This window comes from Megalobrama amblycephala, linkage group LG23 (genome assembly GCF_018812025.1).
Source record: "Megalobrama amblycephala isolate DHTTF-2021 linkage group LG23, ASM1881202v1, whole genome shotgun sequence".
In the NCBI taxonomy this organism is placed as follows: domain Eukaryota; kingdom Metazoa; phylum Chordata; class Actinopteri; order Cypriniformes; family Xenocyprididae; genus Megalobrama; species Megalobrama amblycephala.
The window spans coordinates 8,419,605-8,442,791 of NC_063066.1; the positions used below are offsets into that span (position 1 = coordinate 8,419,605).

Genomic DNA, 23,187 nt, shown 5'->3' on the forward strand with positions numbered 1-23,187 from the left:
CCCATTGACTTCCATAGTATTTTTTAAACTATCCCTTTCATCTGTTTTGTGATAAAAAAAATAAAATAAAATTAAAAAAAATTTTAATATGCAAAATATATGGCATGTATGACATGTCTAAGTGTCCTAAAATTGAGACATATAAATTTCTTGCTGAGCTGTCAGGGCTGGTCAACTCTGGTCAAATCCTAATCAAACACACATGCCTGTAATTTCCAAATAAATCTGAAGACTTTTAGACTTTGATTAGAGTTAGAGCTAAACTCTGCAGGATATGGCCCTCCAGGAGCAGGGTAGTCTACCCCTGTTCAAGCCCGCAAAAAAATGTAGTCAGCAGAGTATAATAATATCAGTTTAACACATGAATATCAACATTTGTGCAATTTTAAAACCCAAATTTTATCTCAAATTATGTCGGGATACAGATGTTTCAAAATGGGCTAAATAACAGCATGAACAACAAATTACTTGATTTTCTTTTTCAGCATCTTAAGACAATGATCACAATTAACATTAGCAGTTTTAGTGCTTTTTCACTGAAGATTAATATACAAATACTTTCCACAAAGTCAGAATGTCCAGCACCATGGGCTGTGTTGGTTTTAGATCAGTCTGACAAAAGGAGCACAGAAAATTTGAACCAAGTAATGTGACTCATACTCAAAACAGAATCAACTATGATTTTAGGTGAAGAGGAAAAACAACTCTCTTATCCCTCCTATAAGAGACTAAAGAGTATAGATCTTGGGGCACACATTGCCTGTTTAAAGGTTAAATAATATAATGTATTTTTTTTTATTACTTTCTAAGCTGAATTTAATTCATGGGTTGTTATTATAGTACTTCTCTGCATCTTAATTTAGGATCCAAATGGTTTAGCTGCAGTAGCTCCTCCTAAACCATATGGTTCAAAAACTGAGTGTCATGTTGTTGACCTTAGTGTGAAAGGAGTGTACTTTAGTTACTATAAACATCTAGAAAATCTATATTTGATGTAAAGTATGCATCTCTAAAGCTATACACATATCATTTAAAAGAAGCCATATTCTTCTTTAAATAAACAATCATAATACAAGAACTGATGAAACTGATTTATTTCACTGCTAGAATTACAGGTACCAATGAAGGCAAACATTGGATAAAACAATAAATAGTCAAGTTAAAGTACACGTCATTGAAAACATGACAAAAGTGACTGGAGTAACCCTGTGACAAGTGACAACCCTGTGCACAACATATGTCCCTCTGAGAGACCATGATCATTTCTCCATTGGAGCATTGTCTAAATAAAGGGAAAACCCCAAAGTGGTAAGAGTTCAGCTCCATGGTCTCCATGTAGACTGGGTTGGAAGAGGAAACGGTTCCTGTCTAAGAGCCAGGACAGGTGACTGCGGTGGGGTAAAATCTTTAGCCATGTGGGGCAAAATGGGCTGAGGCACAATAACAGGCCTATGGAGTGAACGTGATGTTATGAGAGGAGACAATGGGTCAGGAGGAGGAGGTAGAGAACAAGATGTGAAAGTATATGCAGAGGAATTATTGGGAGAGGAGGATACGCTGGTAAAAGTAGGAGATGATGGTGGGGAACAACTATATTGTGATGAACTGGAGGGAGAAGTCGACTGACACAAAAGTTTAGAGCCATACAAAGACAATTCAGGGTGTAAGAGAAGTTCTTGGTGGTAGTTCTGGCCTGATGGTGATAGAAGGAAGCCTGTCTGGGCCACTGGTTCATTTTCTGCTTTGGAAGCATCATCAAGTCTGATCCCCGGTTTCATAAGAACCTCCTTCTGCTTAGATGAGTTAAACCTCCCGTAGAAGTCCAATACATAGAAGTCATTGGTGTGGATGGGACCTGCAGAAACAGATATAGGACTAGACTGATTCTGAGTGGCCTTAGAATCCATTTGATTAGGCGTCACTGCAGAAAGAGAGAAGAAAACACAAATTAGGCAAAATATTACTACAATAAAAGGCAGATATTAAAAGGTACACCATGTAACTTAACATTAACAAGGTTAAAAAACAAAACTTTATGCATTTTGCAGAAGAACATTGTTTTGGTTGCGCTTAGGCTTTGCGTGACTGTGCAGATGAATATGGTTCTTTCTCATAACCCAAAAAAAAAAAGATTATCCGACTGCTTATGAAACATTCACTACTAGACTTAAAGGGTTAGTTCACCCTCATGTCGTTTCAAACCAGTAAGACCTTCGTTCATCTTCGGAACAAAAATTAAAATATTTTGATGAAATCAGAGACGTTTTTTATCCTTCATTGAAAGCAAGGTCCAGAAAACTAGTAAAAACATCGATAAAATAGTCCACGTGACTACAGTGGTTGAACCTTAATGTTATGAAGCGACGAGAATACTTTTTGTTTGCAAAAACAAAACAAAAATAACAACTTTATTCAACAATTTTTCCTCTGCCCTGTGTTTATGTCCGAACGTCGGCTCATTATTGGCCTGCTCCTGTGTCAGCATCACACGCATGCCTCGTGCTGCTCACGTGACCAGCATCGGCCAATACTGAGCCGCCGTTCGGATGTAGAAACCTGGAAGAGCTGCAGCAAACATAGCGTAGCAGAATGACAGGTGAGAGACGAATTTGTTGAATAAAGTCATTATTTTTGTGCACAAAAAGTATTCTCATTGCTTCATAGCATTAAGGTTGAACCACTGTAGTCACATTAACTATTTTAACAATGTCTTTACTACTTTTCTGGACCTTGAATGTGGTAATTTCATTGCTTTCTATGGGAGATAAAAAAATAAAAAAAATAAAAATATCTTAATTTGTGTTCTGAAGATGAACGAAGGTCTTACGGGTTTGAAACGACATGAGTAATTAATGACAGAAATTTTATTTTTGGGTGAACTAACCCTTTAAGAAATATAACCAGATTAGATGGAAAGGATCTCAAGCTGACTAGCAAGGATTGGTGTATTGACTCATTATTTACATTTTGATAATTTTGAAAAAAAAAAAAAGTTACATAGTGCACCTTTAATACTAAATTCAGAAGTAAAAGGTAATAGTAATAAAAACTTACCTTTTGTCTCATTCTTTCTTGTGGTCTTTTTGATGTATTGAACTGCAAGGTCTAAAATCTCTGCTTTTTCCAGTTTAGGATTTTGTAAACGCTGTGGAGGGATGGAATGGGGGGAGAGCGGAAAGTCGAGAGGCATTTTAGGATTTTGTCATGGAAATAATGCGAATTAATCATCATAAACCGAGTTAAACCGAGGTAGCCGACTCACCGTGTCTGCAGTGTTTTTGAAAAGCAGATCTCGTAACGCGTCCAGATTATGGTTGATTCGATCTCTTCTCTTCTTCTCTATCACGGGTTTTAACATCTTAAAAGATAAAAAAGAAAAATTAAAATGGTTATTATGTTTTCAACTTCCAAGTGCTATGATTAAACAACGCTTGAAGCAAATAATAATGTGCAGATTAGATTAAATAAAAGTTTTGAAAAATAAATGTTCTAGGGAAGAAAAAGTTGATTTTGAAGATCTTACTCTTTTGATGCCTTCGGTCTTCGCCATGTTGAGAGTTAAACAGTCTGCTGTTCACGCTAATTCGTGGATGTGGGAAACTGCTGGAATCTAACCAAACGGGAATTTTAAGCCTCTGGAATGTCATTTGATTGGCGGAGATGTGGCCGTGACGTAGGCCGCGTGAACTTTCCACCCATCACTTTATCTGGCCTTTAAACAATCAGTAAACAGAGGTGCTATAGCAAACCTGCAAAACTGAATTGAATATATCTATATATAGTATTAGTATATTTAAAACAGTCATTAATAAATACATTAAAGCTTTACATTGACGCATATTTAAAAACTCTATCCACATTTTGATGGCTTAATTTGTTCTGGTAAAGCCATTTGATTGTCTGCAGCAATATGCAAATATCAGCAAATGGTTTTGAATAAGCAGCTGAGCTCAATGCTTGAGGTGAACTGCTAAATGAAAACACATATGGACAAATGGCATCTGTCCTGACATTTTGGTGATTAAAGTAGCATAACAACATTTTTGTCAGTATACTAAAACTCCAGATGAATCGTTACCCAAATCAAAGTGATGGTGGTAAATGCACCATGTTGAATTGAATTACTGATATACCAAAATTGAGTTGAATCTCTGAATTACACAAATGACATAATTGTTCGCAAATTGGCTGGAAACAAAATTCAATGTAGGCATAGCCTAACTGAAACGTTTTCGTGAAGTTTATCCACATAAAAAATAGGTTTAATGTGGATGTCAAAAAGTTTTATTTAAAAAAATTCACAAAAACAAATAAATGCGATGTATCTCGGAGTCGCGCGCCATAGCGAGATTAGCTCGTGGCCATCAGTGAAAAGTACACGCGCATCCTGCTTTATGTTGAAATGGGGGATGTGAAGAAGTGTGATGCCCGGGCTTTTAGAGCAAATCTGTTAAGTGTGTTGTATGGGAGTGTTTTGATAGAAGTGTGAACGATTAGGCTAACCATTATTGTCCCACGCGTAAACTGTCGGAATGGTGGATCAATTGCGCAAAGCATTATATTAAGGGTTGGTTTTGAAACTTTCTGAAATTGATGTAACGGCCTAATGTCAGAGAATACAATGGTTATTTTGATGTATTTTTTGTTGTTTTAGGTTGTGTTTGTTTGAGTTGATTTTTTAGCTTGGTAATTGGCAAGTCCACAACAGTTGTAGCTATATATTTTCTTTGATAAGACAGTCACTTTCAAATGAAATTAGCTTTTGTTCGTTAAGCAGGACAATTATTTGAGCCCACACGAGAAGACCTCACACACATCAAAAGAACAGCAAAAACACCACTTTCAATTAAAGCCACATTCCAGCGCCTAGACCAAAACCAAGTCTTCCTTTGTTACGCATCGGTGTATAGGGAGGAAAACTGTTATCCGAAATGATATACACTAATGAAAAGCAGCATAGTGATAGCAAACCAACAGAAATACGTAATTAAAATACTTTACTTCATGTTTATTGTAAGATTAAACGTATAAAATGATTGGACTTTGCAAGGCGATATCCGTGAAAGCGCGTAAGAAGAAAACATTCATCAAAAGCTATGCGAGGTAGGCCAGTCACTTGTTGAGATTATGCTATATTAGATTATTTCTATATGAAGGCGAGATAGTAATATTGTGCAGTGTTATACTTGTCCAACTGGCTAAACTGTGCACTTCTATCGATGATCATACTCTTTGAAATTCAAACAGGTAATAATCGCCATTCAGTGGTTCTTTTAAACATAACGCATGTGAATGGTTCAAACCTTCTTTGATAATCTTTGGCAATACCTTAGGCTGAATAGCCATCGTTTAAACATCCCAGTGGGTGGCTAAATGGGTCATTATTGGCTCTTACTTCACAATCGGCATTAGGCATTGTCTCTTTCATCCAGTACGCATGTGAATATTAATAAGGGGCTAACTCAGGGACGCACGCGATTGGTCCGTCTTCTTTTATTATTCATTATGAGGAGGGCGGGCGTGTACTGACTGTACCTTAAGTGACCTGAACTCGAAAATGATGCTCAAAATCTCAGTTTGGAGGGTGAATCGCCAAAATGAGCAAACAAGCTGTTGGCATACCGGAGCAAAAAGACTCGAGACGGGTAAGAACTTATTTTACTAGGCCTAAACACTACATTAAGTATCGGGCTATTATGTGTTTCTACTTTGTGTGCATTGTGACAAAATAGATTGTTTGATGGAGAACTGTTAGTCATCATGTTAAGGCTGTTAAGAATTATATTTTACCATAATATTTAATGTTACAGGTCCCAAAACCTCTCATGGAGAAAAGGAGGAGAGATCGCATTAATCAAAGCCTAGAAACTTTGAGAATGCTATTACTTGAGAATACACACAATGAGGTCAGTTATTAAATTTTTCTAAGACTCTCATTTAATGTAGCCTGCCATTATGTCTCTATCTGGCCTAAATTTATTTTTTCTTTTTAATAGAAACTAAAAAACCCTAAAGTGGAAAAGGCTGAAATCCTGGAAAGTGTTGTGCACTTCTTAAGAGCCGAACAAGAATCAGGGAAGGACCCTTTTCAAATCACTAGAGGAAAAAGGGAACGCACCGAGGAGTATGATGAGGACCTGAGCTCACCTTGCAAACGTCAAAGCTACCGAGATGGAATGAGGACATGTCTCTTACGAGTCAGCCATTTTATTGCTAGCAAGAGCCATGAGTATGGGAAGGGAGTGGAAGAAACATGTGGAAACCTTCACAAATCACACCAAATGCTACATTCTACACCATCCCACAGAGAAACTCAGGTGCATCTCTGTGAGGATCCATCACTGCCGGCACAGCAACATCTCACTCATGTCCAACTGAGCAGTTCTTGCACACCATCTGGCTGTGCAAAGCTTGCAGAAAGAACTGTGTTCTCTGCTCCCACCATGACTTCAAGTCCTAAGCAACCTGTTATGCTCTGTGACTCCGTCTGGAGACCTTGGTAGAAGATCCTGTCCTAAGTCCCTGCATATAACTCCCCAACACTGGGACAATAGACTGTGAATTGTGTAAATTTTCAGCATGTGTAAATATGTGGATTTTGTACAGTAGATGCCAAAGATTTATTTTGTTATAAAAAGGCATTGACAAATCTGTGCCTGTATAGTTTGTTTGGAGATCTTACAGCCAAACAAATAAGAGTTGTGTTGAAATGTATATATTTCTTAGTTGTAACACTTTTTAATACTTTTATATCAACTGAATTTTCTTTCAAAACTTTTATGAAATCATTTTTTTATTTTTTTTTTATGGAGAAATCATGTACTTAATGGAGTGAATCAATGTTTCAAGAGTTTTGTTCTTTTGTGTGCCAAGAAACGTGTGGAAACTCTTTAGAGCACAAGAGTTAAAGTCGTTTTAATTTTACTTTTTTCCCCTATATGTGCTAATTTCCATATTCTTCTATGAACCATTGAAATGTTCATTTCATTACTTTGAGTAATAGCAACAAATGTATTGTTTGCTGTTATTTTTCTTCTTGGCAGAATGTGAAATTCTTTCAGAAAGTATTTTCTTATACTTTGAACAAAGAATTAAACCTCTCTGAGGATATATTCTTTTATCTTTGGTCTGCTCCCGTTCCTAATATTTGCATGTCAATTAATATTCATTTCCTGAGAGATATTCAGCATTGTTCTTCGGTGTGAATGTTCAGCGTTCCAGTTTGATAGCAGTTGAAAACTTGATAACAGGCCTGGCATTTGCAGATTTTCATTGGGCAATCATTTGGTGATGTTGCACTTAATCTATGGAAGATATAAAGTATTGAGGTGCAGATTGCTTAAAGGCTCTTCTGCTAGAAGTTAGTGTGGTCTTTACGGGCTTTGTCATAACACACATTAAATAGTTTGATTTCAGAACATTTTGTTGCAATTTGATAGTACTTTGTGTAGGCATGATTTTTTAAAATGTATCCCTGTAAAAATCGGTAGCAATTTAGACTTGATCCAAGAAGCATGACAACAAAATGTTCAAATCACAGATAAATAACATATCGGATAGTTTTAGCAACGATTAATACACTAATAAAAAAGGGGTTAGAGCTTGAAAAAAGTTACTTCAAATCAATTTTACTTATATGGTTTATTTTATTTACAATAGATCAATAAATAACCTCAACTGTAAGGTTCCAGCATAAAGAAATACGCCCAGCATATTTGCATTTCACTTATATTGTTATGCATTTAAATACGTCTATTTGGCACACAAAAAATCCAAATAAACGAATAAAAACTAAAAGTTTGTTCCCATTTATCTTTTAAACAGTTTTGGTGCAAAAATATTTTCAAGATGTTAAAATTATGTGCGCGCGCAAATGTTTTGGGAACTTGGATTGGGCGCGATGTGACTTAAATCATGAGATCAACTTTCGATACAGTTACTTTATATTAGGCTGCTCTGACAAAGTTAAAGTAAGTCTAATAATACCTCATATAGCTGTAAGCTATCACAATCAAATGGAAACCCTACAAATATTTAGAAGCTAAAAGTTGTCATAAAACAATATGACCTGGAAAGTAGATTTACCACTAGATAGAATGGCTTAGTTCTACTTAACGCTCATACTCTCCCTTAAATCAACCTTCATGTGCAGCTTTGTTTCGCTTTGTCGCTCCGGATAAACTCTTAGATAAACGAGTTTGAGCTGAAATGAGATTAGACCTTTGAGAGATGCCATGCACCGACTGATGCCTGAACCGGTTATTACAGACAGATAAGTCTCCCAAATGTCATTCAACACAAAAGGTGTAAATAGATTATCCAGATCGGATGTGCGCTTTTGTCTGTTCTGATCAACAAAGAGCAATGAGAGCAGCCAAGTTTATCAAACGTACAATTATAAAATGTAGATGTAAAGTAGGGTATACTTTATATAGGCCTAGTCATGATTTCTTTTTTGAGTATGACTATTGATTATGACTATAAAACTAAAAATAGGTTTTATTTGTGTTGATCTACTTTATTTATATGCTATTGTTACCAGTTTTAATAAACATACATTTAAACTTAGTAACTGTACTTTATTACAATATTAAACATTATCTTTCATTTGTACTATATTGAAACTATGAATACGTGCACTCTTATTTAATTTTAAAAATAAATTATTTTTAGACACCCAGTGAACATTTTTGCATTTTCCTCCTCTTTCCTGTTTTCGTCCATTTCACTCAGCTCCTTGTGTTCCAGCGAATTTTACTTCACCGTCTATAGGCTAGTTGTTTAAACTATTTCCTGAACATTTACATAGCACTTTAGAAAAAATGTAGGCTATTTAAATAGTTGTGCATCTGTTTTGGCACTTATTTTTCAAAAGAACTTATACTTCAATTCGGCCCACAATTATTTAAATTAATAAAATGTCGAAATACTTTCATTTTAATATATTTGTATTGCCTTTATTTAATTTGAAAGTGAAATCTTTTTACGTAGCCTATAGTGTCCATACATAGTTAAGTATAAATGTTCTGTATTTTACACCTTTTTTACACGCGTCTTGAAGCAAACTTCCTTACACCCTTGCTAGACATTTTCCACTACATTAAACTTGCTCGTGCTGGTGGAAAGTGAAAAGTCTACCACAGTCTTACGAGATGTGTCTGTAAATCTGGTCAATGTTCAATTCAAACAAAAAAGTATGTGGCAATTTTGCGCCGTATTGTGACAGGTCTCGCTTTCGACATATTATCAGCTGTTGCCCAATCACGCACGAGCGCGAGGTGTTGACTTTCTGACTGTCACCTCGCTCATGGGAACAACGTTTATAGCAACACCATCAGCTCACTTCGCTAGTACAACATGTGGTCTTTATGGCCATTTGTCGAAAACTGTCAAAAATCGACGCGTGTCCTGACCTGGTTAGAAAAACAAAAGAAAGCACGCGCAGAAGGTCGGGAGCGTGTTCAGGTGACGACCGAGGTGCGCACGCACGTGAAATTACTGTCACTCTTACTTCAAAAAACAGTTCAAGTGAAAAGCAGTGCATTACTTTTTTCAACAGTCTATCATTATCACACATAAATTAGATTATTGTTTATATATGGATGCTTGTGTATGGCATCACAAAAATCTCAAATGCTGAATAATGCATGAATCTGCTCAAAACCTCCCACTTTTGCATACTTTACCCTACTCAGTCCAAAAAGGTCTACTTCAAAAAAGGCGAATAATACCTCAAAGTCTGTCTGTTTAATTAGCTTTGCATATTATTGCTTCAATAAATAGCTAATCCCCTTAAAAGCTTTTCGCCACAGTTTACGATTTGGGCTTAATGCGGGTGTGTTGGCAACCTGCTTTTAAAGCGTATACAGCTCCCTTACAAGTAGCGCCGTTCTTTTAATGCCCTTTATTCATGTGCGTTAATCCCCGGCGGGTGGGAAATGAAGGGGGACAGGTCCCCCTCCACGGGATATTAATTGGAGGTAAGCATCCACAATGCGGACGTCTGTGCTTCAGCGCTTCTCCATTGCGCGTCTGATGGCCTGTTGCGCAGGGGCGGATACACACCCTGTTGACCGAGCGCTTCAATGACATTACCCTGAGCAACATCTGGCCGTATGCACCACTCGCCTGCCCCTTTAATTAGAAAACGAGTCGCCTCACTGGTCAACTCTCAAGACCTTGATAAATGGTGATGCGCAGCCACCTGACCAAGGTCTTGTGCTTTTGGGAATGTTGGGGGTTTTATGCATGCTATACATGTATAGTGGTCCCACTTTATATTAGGTGGCCTTAACTACTATGTATTTACATTTAAATTAATCATTTGATACAATGCACTTATTGTGCACATACAGGTTTTTACATTGTACTTATATTTAAAAAAAAAAATCTGCATATAATTACATACAATATGTAATTAATTTCTGCAATTAAACTTATAATTACACTGTTGAACCATCCCTTGCACCTTAACCCACCCTTAAACCTATCCATACTACCAAACAAGTCCCTAACTTGACCTGTATCCCACCTCAGTAGTAGCAAAACTGTTTTGAATACAATATGAACACAATAAGTACATTGTACTTATTTTTTTATGTACTAAGTACATAATTAAGGCCATGTTTTCATTCAAGCTGAAAACAAATTTAGCACTTTTTACTGCATGCTTATGTAGAATACACTAGCATTTGTGTCATCACATCCTGAACTTGAGTTTTTGCTCTTTTATCAGATCTGTGCTGTTGTAGATGACCATGTCATGGAAGGTAGAAGGGATTTGCCTGAAGTACACAAGACATACAAAGACCTACCATATTACCTTGCTACTTATATCACAGGCAAAAAACAAGCAAGATTAACCAGGCCTACCCAGCATAAAAAAACAAAATAGTGAGGGAGAGTAAAAGTTTTTCTCTTTATTTTAGTTAAAAACCCAGGAACTTTATTTGTTGATACAGTGCTCAGCGTAAATGAGTACACCCTCTTTGAAAAGTAGCATTTTAAACAGTATCTCAATAAACACAAAAACAATTTCCAAAATGTTGACTAGACTAAATTTTATATAACATCTGTTTAACTTATAACATGAAAGTAAGGTTAATAATATAACTTAGAGAACAAAAGTTTTAGGGTGATGCAAAAATGAGTACACCCCACTGAAAGTCTCTGGAGCAAAGATAAATTTTAGACTACAAATGTTTGATTTAACAAGAATTCAACCACAAGTGTGTCTAATTATTCATTACACAGGTGTCCAGCAGACAGCTGACTATAAAAGGGTGTTAAAACCCCTTCCCATTTCATGCTGTCAGCAATGGCACCACATGGAAGAGAAATGTCATAAGACCTGAGAAAGAAAATAATTTCTTTACACCATAAAGGTGAAGGCTACACGAAGATCAGCAAAGCTTTACTTATCAGTCAGAATACTGTAGCAAAAGTGGTACAAAAGTTTAAAAAAGATGGAACTGCAACCATCTCACAGAAATGTCCAGGTCGTCCACGGGAGTTAACACCTCGACAGGAGTGTCTTCTGATGAGAAGGGTTGAAGAAAATAGGCATGCAAGTTCACTGCAGTTATCTAAAGAAGTAGAAAGCCAAACTGGGGTGACTATTTCCCCTGACACAATACGGCATACACTGCAGAGGAATGGCATGCACAGGTGCCGTCCACGAAAGACGCCTTTCCTAAAGCCCAGGCACAAAAAAGACCATCTAGAGTTTGCCAGGGCCCATTCTATCAAAGATGAAGACTACTAGGACTCTATCCTCTGGAGTGATGAGACCAAGATAAATGTTTTTGGAACTGATGGCTTCGCAAAGGTGAGGAATACAAAGAAAAATGCATGGTGCCTACAGTGAAACATGGTGGTGGCAGTGTCCTTATGTGGGGCTGCATGAGCGCTGCTGGTGTCAGGGAGCTGCGTTTCATTGATGGCATCATGAATTCACAGATGTACTGCTCTATACTGAAAGAGACGATGCTACCATCACTCCATGCCCTTGGTCGTCGTGCACTTTTCCAACATGACAATGATCCTAAACACACATCTAAGGCCACTGTTGTATTTCTGAAGAAGAACAGGGTGAAAGTGATTCAGTGGCCAAGTATCGAACACCTATGGGGAATTCTGAAGAGACAAGTTGAGCATCACTCTCCATCCAGCATCCAGTCTCTAAAAGAGGTCATTCTTGAAGAATGGAAAAAGATAGATGTTGCAAAAATGTCGCCAACTTGTTCATTCCATGCCTAGAAGACTTGGTGCTGTCATTAAAAATCATGGAGGCCATACAAAGCACTAGTTTTTTGTTGTGGAGTGTACTCATTTTTGCATCACCCTAATTTGAGTAAAACTCAAATGTGTGTAATCCAAGTTACATTATTAACCTTACTTTCATGTTATAAGTTAAACAGATGTAATATTAAACTTAGTCTTGTCAACATTTTGGAAATTGTTTTTGTGTTCATTGAGATATTAATTAAAATGTTACTTTTCAAAGGGGGTGTACTCATTTGAGCTGAGCACTGTATATATTGAAGAATATGGGTAACCAAAATGTTGTTTGGCCCCATTGACTTGGCATGGCATAGAATGAAAAAAAAAAAATACTATGGAACTCAATGGGGCCCATCAACAGTTTGGTTTGAAACAACTTGAGGGGGAGTAAATGATGACAGAATTTTCATTTTTAGATGAACTATCCCTTTAAGCAGATGATTTCTTGTATTCAGCTCAGCCCTGTATCATCCAACCCCAAAATGTCCCACTTTGGGAACTTCAGTGGACAGCAGATTGATCAAAACTCAAATAGACATAGCAAATTATCTCAAAGTTGTTCACTGTTTGTAATACAAACATTGATGTCAGAAAGAGGAGGCTGAACATAAATAAACAAAATTTATTGATAGCCTAATAGCTTCAAACAAAAAACCTACAGATTTCTGTTAATTGACATGTGAACAAGCATGTGTTATTAGCAGGTATATTCAGTCTCTGAGTTCCGTTGGATAAGACTAGTGTCCGGGCCTTTGAACTGAATTATAATCCATTAAACCTTCCCAACAGCTTGACCCTGAGCCCGCTGAAACTCCTGCTGTAGGCTGGACAGAACTTCCCGATGCTGCTCCGACTTCTTTTCCATCTCCTTCAGTAAAGTTTCATAGCGCTGACTGAGATGAAGAGGAGATCAGTTAGTGGTTTGCCTAAGTGAGCTACTCACTCATTTACAATAGAATAAAATGCAAGACAAGCAGTCATTTTTCATACATACATTTCACCATTGATGTATTCCAATCTCTTGCCCACTGTTACTTTGGCTTCATCTAGATCTTGTTTAACCAGAACTGGTCCAATTAGTTTGTAAACTGTATTTTGGCTATCCAACAAGGCAAGCTCCTACAGAGGGATGACAAATATGTGGCAAAACATGACACACACACACACACACACACACACACACACACACACACACACATACATACATACATACATACATACATTGTGCATTATATATATATATATATATATATATATATATATATATATATATATATATATGGTAGCATGCCTAAATTAAGAATGCAAATGTTTAAGACTTGTGTACTTGTATTCTACTTTCATTCTTACCTCCTTAACAATATTATTTTCAGTCAACTGTGCCTCCAGTTTCTGTCGTGCTGACATACTTTTACTGACATCTGCAAAATAGAGTTAATAGTTTATATTCTATATTATTCACAATAAAGAAATGAGAAAATACATTTTTTGTGTGTGCCAAAATTGCAAACCAAACCCATCTAAAATGTACACTACTATAGATAGATAGATAGATAGCTAGCAGATCACTATGACAGATCTGGACAGGTGCTGATTAGCTAAATCAAGTCCAACTTGAGAAACTGACTGTGACATACAGACACTTCTCAGTGTGTTGTAAAATATATATGTCAAATATAAACAAATTTATGAAAAATGAATGTCAATACGCACATGCAAAGAGTGTTGAAAGGACTGCTAACACGGGTAGCTAACGTTGTGATACATACCTTTTTGCAGTTGTTGATATTTCTCCACCTCAGACTGTAATTTCTTCTGAATCGCTTCAGCCATCACTGCAGATATCCTAATTTCGGATCACTTTTTATCTTGCTAACTAATAACAAAAATAGATATATTCAAAACAAAGGCAGTCAGCAGCACACGGATCATGCACAGTCTGGGGCGCAGGGGAAATGACGCAGTATTCTTCACGTGGGAGTTTTGACAGTGCCACTTCGCCATCTAGTGTTCAAATGAAGCGCAATTCAGTTTCTCATTTTCGCCCCTTCAAATAAATCTTGAAATGGCAATTTCTCAGGAAATTATAGTTTTTCCTATTTTACTTATTAATACATTACAATATGTTATGTAGAGGTCAATATAAATAATTTTCATTATAAAACTAGAGGTGTAGTGCCTCTCCTGTCCATATAGGGGCAGTCTATCTGGTTACTTTCATCAAACTATCTGAAGTGACAGTGAAGCCAATATGGCAGCGCGCATGGTTCAAAAACAAACGTGAAGGTCTTTTTCGCGTGTACGTGAACATATATTATCCCACTAGCAGGTAATGTCAATTTTATTATTCTTTGTATCACAATCAAATGTATCGTCTGTTTTAAATATGCACCTGATGCTGCTTATTAGCCATCTTTAGATTAAAATAGTGTCATGTGCTATATGCATGTAATGATGTATTGTTATGTTGTTATTATTATTGTTTTTGTTGTTATAACTACCTTTTCTTCGAAAAGTTCCATTCTTTTATTTCTGTTGACAACTGTAACCAATGGGAAACTACAAAATGTAGCAATGCTTGAATTCTACTGTTTTATACTGTCCAACAATCTGTGTTTTCCCACTATTTACTAATGTGACCACAGATATCTTTACATTTATTTATGTTTGCATGTACTAAATATGTCATTTGAATGTGTATTATGAGATATGTTACACGCTTCATGTTTTTGGAGTTTTTACAGCCAGCATCCTTCAAAGGACAAACTGGAATTTAAGCAGCTGTGGTCATGTGACTATGTAGTCCTACACCAATCATGTAAACATCAAGAAATCAAGTCACTCCGCACTTTTATTTATAGTAGAAACTCTACTTTTTTTTGACCTGTCAAAGTAAATTTTGGTCACAAATGTTACTGGTGGGATTAAATTTATTATTGTTATTTTATTAACTGAATCTTTTCCATTAACCAGTAACACCAGAGCTGAGTTTTATGTAGTTTCAATTAACATTTTTGTTGGTAGTTTGAATCCAGACACAGCTGCAGGTTGGATGTGTTTTTTTATATGTTAGTGTTTATGATAGTGTACTTCTGTGTCGTAGTAATAAGTGTTTGCTTCCTTATTGTGGCGTATATCTGAGTGAAACGGCTTATCAAACGAAAAAAAAATTTAGGGTCTTGATTTTGTCCATGGGGAATTAATTTGATCATTGGATGGTTGTGGTTTGTTATTGCTGTGATGTCATGTGAGTGACAGGTTGTCCCACCCTCACACCAGTAAACGCATCATCAGAGACTAGAAGAGGTGTCGGAAGTTATTTTAATTAAAGATTATGAGGGCACATATAATAATAATAATAATAATGTACACAGATAAATCATTTGTAATAAATACTGACATTATAAGCCCTTGTCCCTATTAAATGCTGTTTTTCTCTGCCACCAAGGACTAAAGCAGGGGTCGGCAACCCAAAATGTTCAAAGAGCCATATTGGACCAAAAAAACAAAAAACAAATCTGTCTGGAGCCGCAAAAAAAATTAAAAGCCTTATATAGGCTAACCCTTATATGAAGGCAACACAGGCTGTAAGTGTATATTAGCTATATTAGCTATACATAATTAGGTATTCCCGAGGTAACGTTATATATTTAAAAACTGCTGAAAGCTACAGAAAAAAAGCAAATGGATCGGTGCAATTCACAGAAACAGCTGGACTCCAGGCAGAGAAACGTGGATTTGCATTTATCATTTTGTGTCAAATTGGTGGATTTTGAGGTAAAATCATTCCATATATATTGTATTGTTATATATTATGTTGACAACTCATCAATTAAATTTTTTCCATCTTATATTCTGCATAATTGTGTGTTTTAAAATAAACACTGACAAAAACTATACTATAAAACTATATATATTTTAGGGCTGGACAATATGACGATATATATAACATTGATATAAGTGATTACGCGGATTTAAACCTACCTATATTGTAGTTATATAAAATATTCACAGGCAGATTACTTTATGTATTTCCCCAGCGTCGAAATCAGGCACATATAAATGTCAGGAAACACGACTCCTGGCTGTATGTCAATATCCATGGATTAGGTTTATTTGACAAGTTGTAAGAAACACTGTCGAGTCCAACCTTTAGTGTAATCGTTTGTTTTACTCGCGTTTTCTCAGTTTCCCCTATTAAATCCAGTCAATTCTTTTGCCACTCAGTCCAGCTGAGGGAGCGCGCTTTCGGCGGGAAAGTGACGTCGATGCATACCCTCGCGCCGCGCTGAAACGTGTGTCGCAGGCTATGACGCAAATCTTCGTTGACAGAAATGTTGAAATTTAATATTATACACATTTTTACAGCATTGGAAAACGTTAAGAATGTGTCATGTTTGTCCTCCTACAGAAACCATATGAAAACAAAAAATATGTTTCCATTTTCATACATTTTTGAAAAAGCTCAAGGGAGCCACTAGAGGAGCGCTAAAGAGCCGCACGCGGCTCTAGAGCCGCGGGTTGCCGACCTCCGGACTAAAGGATAGGGTAAAAAGAAGAAGAGACTCTTGTACCCAGAGAAAGTGCTTAGTGCTGTTGCTCATTTTACATGCCAAGAGGGGCATTTATTAAAGGCACAGCAGAAAAAGAAAATTGCTTTATTCTGATGGTCAGAGAGAAAATGGAATATGGTCATTTAAAACTAAAATGGAACTATTTTTAGAACACTAACATTCTAAAGTTGACCTCAGGGGAAAATTATGAGGAAAAATGACGATACTAATCAGATACCTGACCCAAAATACACTCTCTGAAATTAGTGTTAAAGGTATAGTTCACAAAAAAATGAAAATGCTGTCATTACTTACTCAACCTCTCATGTTGTTCTACACCTGTAAGACTTTCGTTCATCACAAATTAAAGGGTTAGTTCACCAAAAAATGAAGATAATGTCATTTATTACTCACCCTCATGCCGTTCCACACCGGTAAGACCTTCGTTAATCTTCGGAACGCAAATTAAGATATTTTTGTTGAAATCCGATGGCTCAGTGAGGCCTGCATAGCCAGCAATTACATTTCCTCTCTCAAGATCCATTAATGTACTAAAAACATATTTAAATCAGTTCATGTGAGTACAGTGGTTCAATATTAATATTATAAAGAGACGAGAATATTTTTGGAGCGCCAAAAAAAACTAAATAACGACTTATAAAGTGATGGCCGATTTCAAAACACTGCTTCATGAAGCTTCAGAACGTTATGAATCTTTTGTGTTGAATAAGCGGTTCGGAGAGCCAAAGTCATGTGATTTCAGCAGTTTGGCGGTTTGACACGCGATCCGAATCATGATTCAACACAAAAGATTCATTATGCTCCGAATCTTCCTGAAGCAGTGTTTTGAAATCGGTCATCACTAAATAAGTGGTGCACCAAAAATATTCTCGTCGCTTTATAATATTAATATTAAACCACTGTACTCACATGAACTGATTTAAATATGTTTTTAGTACATTAATGGATCTTGAGAGAGGAAATGTCATTGCTCCCTATGGAGGCCTCACAGAGCCATCAGATTTCAACAAAAATATCTTAATTTGTGTTCCGATGATGAACAAAAGTCTCAAGTGTTTGGAACGACATGAGGGTGAGTAATTAATGACAGAATTTTCATTTTTGAGTGAACTAACCCTTTAATATGAACCATAACATTCCCACTTGTTTATAATCTTGTTTTTGAATTTGTTCATTGAATCTAGTGCTCATGAGTGTGATAATGGCATTATGTCTGACACAGTGATACTTCACTGTCATTTAAGTATTCCCACCTTTTCTAGTTTGCTGTTGTAAATTCGGAGGTAGTTTAGCTCTTTGCTGAGGTTTTCACAAATTGCACTCTGCGGTGTTGTCAAAAATCAATATGCACCTGGAGGGCATCAGAGGAATTGAGCAGAATTCTGAATCACCAGCCTGCTCACTGAATTGCGACCATTGTTTGTTATTGAGTAGAGAGTGACAGAATCTCAGTTTCTTATCAATGCTTGTTCTCAGATCGTTTAATTGCTTATAGTGAGCACATGTTTTCATTCACTGTTGTACACAATCACCTTCCATTAGAAAACAGCAACTCGCCACCTTTTGCGAAAGCCAATTTTCCCATATCTTCTCATTTTGTGCAAACCGCAAGCTGGTAGAAGAAACTAAATCATTTTACCAGTCATTTCTGTTATGCATAAATGTTTTATATACTTTCCTCCTCATTTATTTTTCAGCTTTTGTCTACTTTGCGAAAACAACAATTGCTTGTTCAGCAGTATTTTAAATGGCTATTCTTGCATCAACAAACATGTTTTCCCATGTCTGCAAGTTCAATTTGTCTCAAACCAAAAACAGATATATCAAGAGAGTTGGATTCCAAATGAACTGGCTGGCTTTCAAAAGTCAGGCTGTAAATCTATATATGTAAATGTGAAACTGCAGAGGGAATGATTTTGAGGTTCTTAAATCACTTCATAAAGAGAGTCCTGTCTCTCTTTGTCATTTTAAATCAGGAATGATATAGCCCAGCTAATGCCATTGACTCCCTTGAGTGTTTCATTTTCCATAAACCTGGTTTTATCCCTTTGATCTGAAGTTTAAACAGAATGGCATTAGTAGTTTTTTCTTGTACTGTGGCTTTCTCTGAATTTGCATTAAGATATTAATCCACTTTATGGCGTCTAGGGATTTTTAACAACCAGGGTTGTTGTTTTTTTTTTGTTTTTTTTGGCCAATGGACAAAATGCTCCAAAAAATAAATCAACAAAACCTGGGCCACGTTCATTCATTTATTGCTAATGTTATACTGCCCTATTTTCTCAGTGCAATTTAAAATCCCAGAACTTGGCATATCTTTTTTATCATTGTTACGGCCAAGATACTTCAGTGTAAAACACTGCAGCAATTCATTTTCAGGCACCAATTGTTTGTACACCTACTTCATTATTCTCTGTTGAAACAACGCAGAAAAAAATCAAATAGCACTTTGGCTAAAGATTAATGTCTAGTAAACAAAGAAATGTGAATGTACTACGCAATGATGTGTTTTCAAGACATTAAATTAGCCTAAATCTTAAATCATTTTATCATAAAAGCCAAGCAAAGCTTTACATTCACAGACTAAATTGCAGAACTTAAATCTGCAATCTGTAACTTTTTTGGGTTAAAACTTATTTGTATGGTATGACAAATGAACGTTAGAGTTTAGACTGTACAGAAATTGAAATCTACAGATAACACTAATACACACTTAATACACGTAGTTACACAATGCTGATGTTGTTAACATGAACAATTTGAGAACAAAGTACAACAATAATAATTTGCACTGTTTGATGTGATCTGAGCTAAGCGATCGTTAGATTTAATCACCATTGGTAGCGTGATTTATTGTAATGCTTTTTTTTTCATACATTAGATAAATCTGCGCTGAGGAGCTGTGCCAATGCACAACCCATGTAAAGATAATAATTCTGCAAATAACTGCAATTGCAGGTTTCAAACAGAGACGGCGACAAAGAGGCAAAACTTACAGACTGCAGCTTTAATAATAAATGCAGATGACAGAAATAGCAGCTGGGTCATTCCTTCTATGCAGTACATTTTCATGACCCCATCATCTGTGTATTAATAAATATATTCTTAAATTGGTTAGATTTTTTTCTTTTACACATGAAAATCTGTTAACAAAATATCACAGTCAAATGAAAATGGAGAAATCAATAAAAAACGTAAACAATTTTATCAAACACCATTTAAAAAAAAATATATGGCATGTGTTGGCATTTTTCCAAAGTTTGCTTCTGGCGTCAGCAAAACTTTTGTTGTTGTTGTTGCTTGCAAGCTTTCTATTTCAAATAAATTCTGTTCTTTTGAGCTTTCTATTCATCAAAGACTAGGAAAAGAAAAAGAAAAAATGTATCGCAGTTTCCACAAAAAATATTAAGCAGCACAACTGTTTTCAACATTGATAATTATAAGGATATGTTTCTCGAGCAGCAAATCAGCATATTAGAATGATTTCTGATGGATCATGTGACACTGAAGACTCATTACTGCAGTATGATGCTGAAAATTCAGCTTTACCATCACAGAAATAAATTACATTTTAAAATACACAGAATAGAAAAGTTATTTTAAATTATAATAATATTTCCCAATATTACTGTTTTTACTGTAATTTTGGTCAAATAAATGCAGCCTTGCTGAGCATAAGAGACTTCTTTCAAAAGCATTAAAACCTTACCAACCCCAAACATTTGTATTCCTGGCATTTCTTATTTCCTATTCATAATGTTTCAAACAATACATTTCCTGAGAATATCTAATATTATTCTCAAGCAATTTAATCTAATTTGAAAAGTTGATGAGTGCTTCAAAGAAGTAAACTGAGCAAGCACAGTGAAGTTTGACAGAAAATGCCTGCAATCCATATTCACCATTTTTTGCAATCCATTTTTTTTTTCCATCGTGTATTTTATATCCCCATCACGTCAACCGAGTTGCTTTAAAATGGAAAAGAAATTTCATGCACGTTTCTTCAAAACGGTCAGAAACGCTGTCATTGTCGGCACCAAGTAAACACAATGTTCCAAATAAATTGCTTCAATTTAACTCAGGATTGTTGATTGTCCTCTTTTGCTTCTGAATATGTTAAAATGCTTGGACCTCCTGCCAAGAAGTGGAGATTTACCAGCAGCCCAACCTTCCCTGACTGCCTCTTAAATTGATTCAACATGCTGTTTAAAACAGCAAAAATATGTATGGAGAACAGCTTGAAATAGAACGGTGAAATGAAGGGGAGCATGTGATTGGCATTTTAAAGAAAACCCAGAAAGTAATTTTTAACGCAGTACATTCACACATCTGGTTATTGCTGAGCCTATATCTGCCGGTTCTGCTCTCTTTAGATAGCCCGTGTATTCTGAGATCCAAGACGTTTCAGTGCTTGTGAAATTCTCTTTGCTCGTCTCCTTGCGCGCACAGATGCGAGGATTAACTTGGCATTAAAACCAATGGTGCGTTCCAACGTGTGGCTAGCCAGGTGTGTTTATTTCACCTCTGTCCTCATCTCCCTTGCATTTATGAATATATAAATAGTGAGATTAACCTGGGAACAGAGCGCTGTGAATAATTTAGAGATCTTCTTTTCACCTGGGTTGAACAGTCACAAAATGGGTCAGGTTCTCTCGTCATATTTGTAATTGGCTGTGCCGTGGTCTGGCGAATGGCGTTGAACACGTAACGGCTTTTATTGCATTTGTTCTATATCAGATTATAGGGCGTGGTTTTTATGAGTCATGCTTCCCAAAGTGCATACATTTCAGGCCATTTCCACCACTCATCTAATTGATTGAATCATGTAATTGAATTTGGTCTTGAATGGAAAAACCAGGTATTGCCCTTTCGACTTTGCGTGTGGCGCTGTATCTGTGCATTGCCGGTGTTGTTCTGGTGCTTGGTGGCTGCTGTCCAATCTGCTCGACCCTTCCTGATGTAGACCCATAGAGCGCTAGCTAACTGTAATGGATCAGGAGAGAGCAGGGAATCATTGAAGGCAGCCAAGCACAGAAGCTCCTCAAGTGCACGACGCACCTGTGCTTTTATCCCTTATCTTTGAAGGTCCTGAGGTTTCATAGCACTTCGCCTCGCGACTGTCTTCACACACGGGGTCTCGAGATAAGGCCACTGTGCACTCCTGGGAGAGCTTTTATGGATCGGAGAGCTTTTGTGTAACTCACTTTTCAACCTCTGGACATGTATTGATTTTTTTGTGTTGAATTTTTAATGAATTAAGGGGACCTCAATAATTACCTTTCCCAATAGGCAAAGGGGACGGACAGACGTGTGGCAGGCCAGACACATAGACAATATGTCTAAGATATCTAAAGCGGCCAAGGCAGTGAAAAAGTTGGACACTGGAGGCGTCATCAGAGCAATTGTAAGGTCTGGACAGGCGGCTCCTGGGCCTCCACTGGGCCCCATCCTGGGACAGGTAAACTTTTTGACTTCTCGTTTTCATAATTGATTTTGTTTTAACTTTTTATTTTCTCTTCATTATTTTATTCTTTATTATGTTTATCTTATGGTATGACTGTAATGCTGTGATTCTCAGCCGGGGGTCGAGACCCATAGGGCACCTCAGCAAGGTTCCAAGGGGGGAAAATTCAAAACAAGCATTAAAATCAGCTAAAGCAAATAAAAATCAAGATTTTTTTTTTTATTTTATTCACCCCCTCAACAAATGTTAGTGTTAGAAAACTGGAAAAACTTGAACATACAAGGTAGACCAATTATAAAAGTGTGTTTTGTAGACCTGGAAAAGACATGTTATTTATTTAATAAATCTATCTTAAAACTCCATGTGCATTTTTATAATCAATATACATTTTTCTTTCTAGCTATGCCAATCACAAATATATTTTGTCAGGTAAAAATTGTGAGTAAAAAAAATATTTAAAAATCGTTATTCTTCACCCCAAAATTAAAATTCTGTCATCATTTACTCACCCTCAAGTTTGAGTTTAACACAAAAGAAGGAATTCTGAAGAATGCTGGTAATCTCAGAGTTGATGGTAGCCATTGATTTCCATGATATAGAAAAAATACTATGGAATAATCACGTGTCAACTTAACCAGAGGTCCTCGGCACAAATTTTTAATTTTGTTAATATTTTTTTCTGTAGAAAGATGAACATAAATAGTGATGAAAGCCAAAATATTACATAGAATTTCTAGTTGCAACACTGTGTTCTTCAGATATTCCTTTAAAAGAAAAAGTTTCAGCTGTATTCAGATTGATCCACATTTGGGGTTTGACCACTAAAAATGTGTACAACTTACCAATTTACTTATGGAGCTGCATTAA

General features: G+C 36.3%; 4 protein-coding genes across 4 annotated transcripts in view; 2 read left to right on the top strand and 2 right to left on the bottom strand.

Moving 5' to 3' along the window:
* Positions 1-1,079: 1,079 nt before the first annotated feature.
* her11 (hairy-related 11) lies at positions 1,080-3,877 on the bottom strand. Its single transcript, XM_048176735.1, has 4 exons — positions 3,524-3,877; positions 3,263-3,358; positions 3,055-3,145; positions 1,080-1,921 (listed from the first exon to the last, which is right to left on the bottom strand). The coding sequence occupies exons 1-4, from the start codon at positions 3,548-3,550 to the stop codon at positions 1,317-1,319; spliced, it is 819 nt and encodes a 272-aa protein (XP_048032692.1). The 5' UTR covers positions 3,551-3,877; the 3' UTR covers positions 1,080-1,316.
* Positions 3,878-4,201: 324 nt separating this feature from the next.
* her5 (hairy-related 5) lies at positions 4,202-7,027 on the top strand. The gene is made up of 3 exons (XM_048176709.1): positions 4,202-5,645; positions 5,811-5,906; positions 5,997-7,027. The coding sequence occupies exons 1-3, from the start codon at positions 5,598-5,600 to the stop codon at positions 6,501-6,503; spliced, it is 651 nt and encodes a 216-aa protein (XP_048032666.1). The 5' UTR covers positions 4,202-5,597; the 3' UTR covers positions 6,504-7,027.
* A 5,863-nt stretch (positions 7,028-12,890) lies between these two features.
* Positions 12,891-14,250, bottom strand: pfdn6 (prefoldin subunit 6). Its single transcript, XM_048176385.1, has 4 exons — positions 14,052-14,250; positions 13,633-13,703; positions 13,277-13,401; positions 12,891-13,175 (listed from the first exon to the last, which is right to left on the bottom strand). The coding sequence occupies exons 1-4, from the start codon at positions 14,113-14,115 to the stop codon at positions 13,055-13,057; spliced, it is 381 nt and encodes a 126-aa protein (XP_048032342.1). The 5' UTR covers positions 14,116-14,250; the 3' UTR covers positions 12,891-13,054.
* Positions 14,251-14,471: 221 nt separating this feature from the next.
* The window catches only part of mrpl11 (mitochondrial ribosomal protein L11), a 45,154-nt gene continuing 36,438 nt past the window's right edge, over positions 14,472-23,187 (top strand). The window contains exons 1-2 of the mRNA XM_048176384.1: positions 14,472-14,611; positions 22,146-22,314. Coding sequence (XP_048032341.1) covers positions 22,192-22,314 — 123 coding nt within the window. The 5' untranslated portion in view covers positions 14,472-14,611; positions 22,146-22,191. The remainder of the gene's footprint in view (positions 14,612-22,145; positions 22,315-23,187) is intronic.

Coding starts and splice junctions, on each gene's coding strand:
- her11 (XM_048176735.1), bottom strand. CDS start 3,550: ATGGCGAAGACCGAAGGCATCAAAAGA. Junction 3,359..3,523: donor AGACCGAAGGCATCAAAAGA/GTAAGATCTTCA, acceptor TTATCTTTTAAG/ATGTTAAAACCCGTGATAGA. Junction 3,146..3,262: donor TCAAAAACACTGCAGACACG/GTGAGTCGGCTA, acceptor ATCCCTCCACAG/CGTTTACAAAATCCTAAACT.
- pfdn6 (XM_048176385.1), bottom strand. CDS start 14,115: ATGGCTGAAGCGATTCAGAAGAAATTACAGTCTGAGGTGGAGAAATAT. Junction 13,704..14,051: donor ATATCAACAACTGCAAAAAG/GTATGTATCACA, acceptor TCTATTTTGCAG/ATGTCAGTAAAAGTATGTCA. Junction 13,176..13,276: donor GAATACATCAATGGTGAAAT/GTATGTATGAAA, acceptor TCTTCATCTCAG/TCAGCGCTATGAAACTTTAC.
- her5 (XM_048176709.1), top strand. CDS start 5,598: ATGAGCAAACAAGCTGTTGGCATACCGGAGCAAAAAGACTCGAGACGG. Junction 5,646..5,810: donor AGCAAAAAGACTCGAGACGG/GTAAGAACTTAT, acceptor TTAATGTTACAG/GTCCCAAAACCTCTCATGGA. Junction 5,907..5,996: donor TTGAGAATACACACAATGAG/GTCAGTTATTAA, acceptor TCTTTTTAATAG/AAACTAAAAAACCCTAAAGT.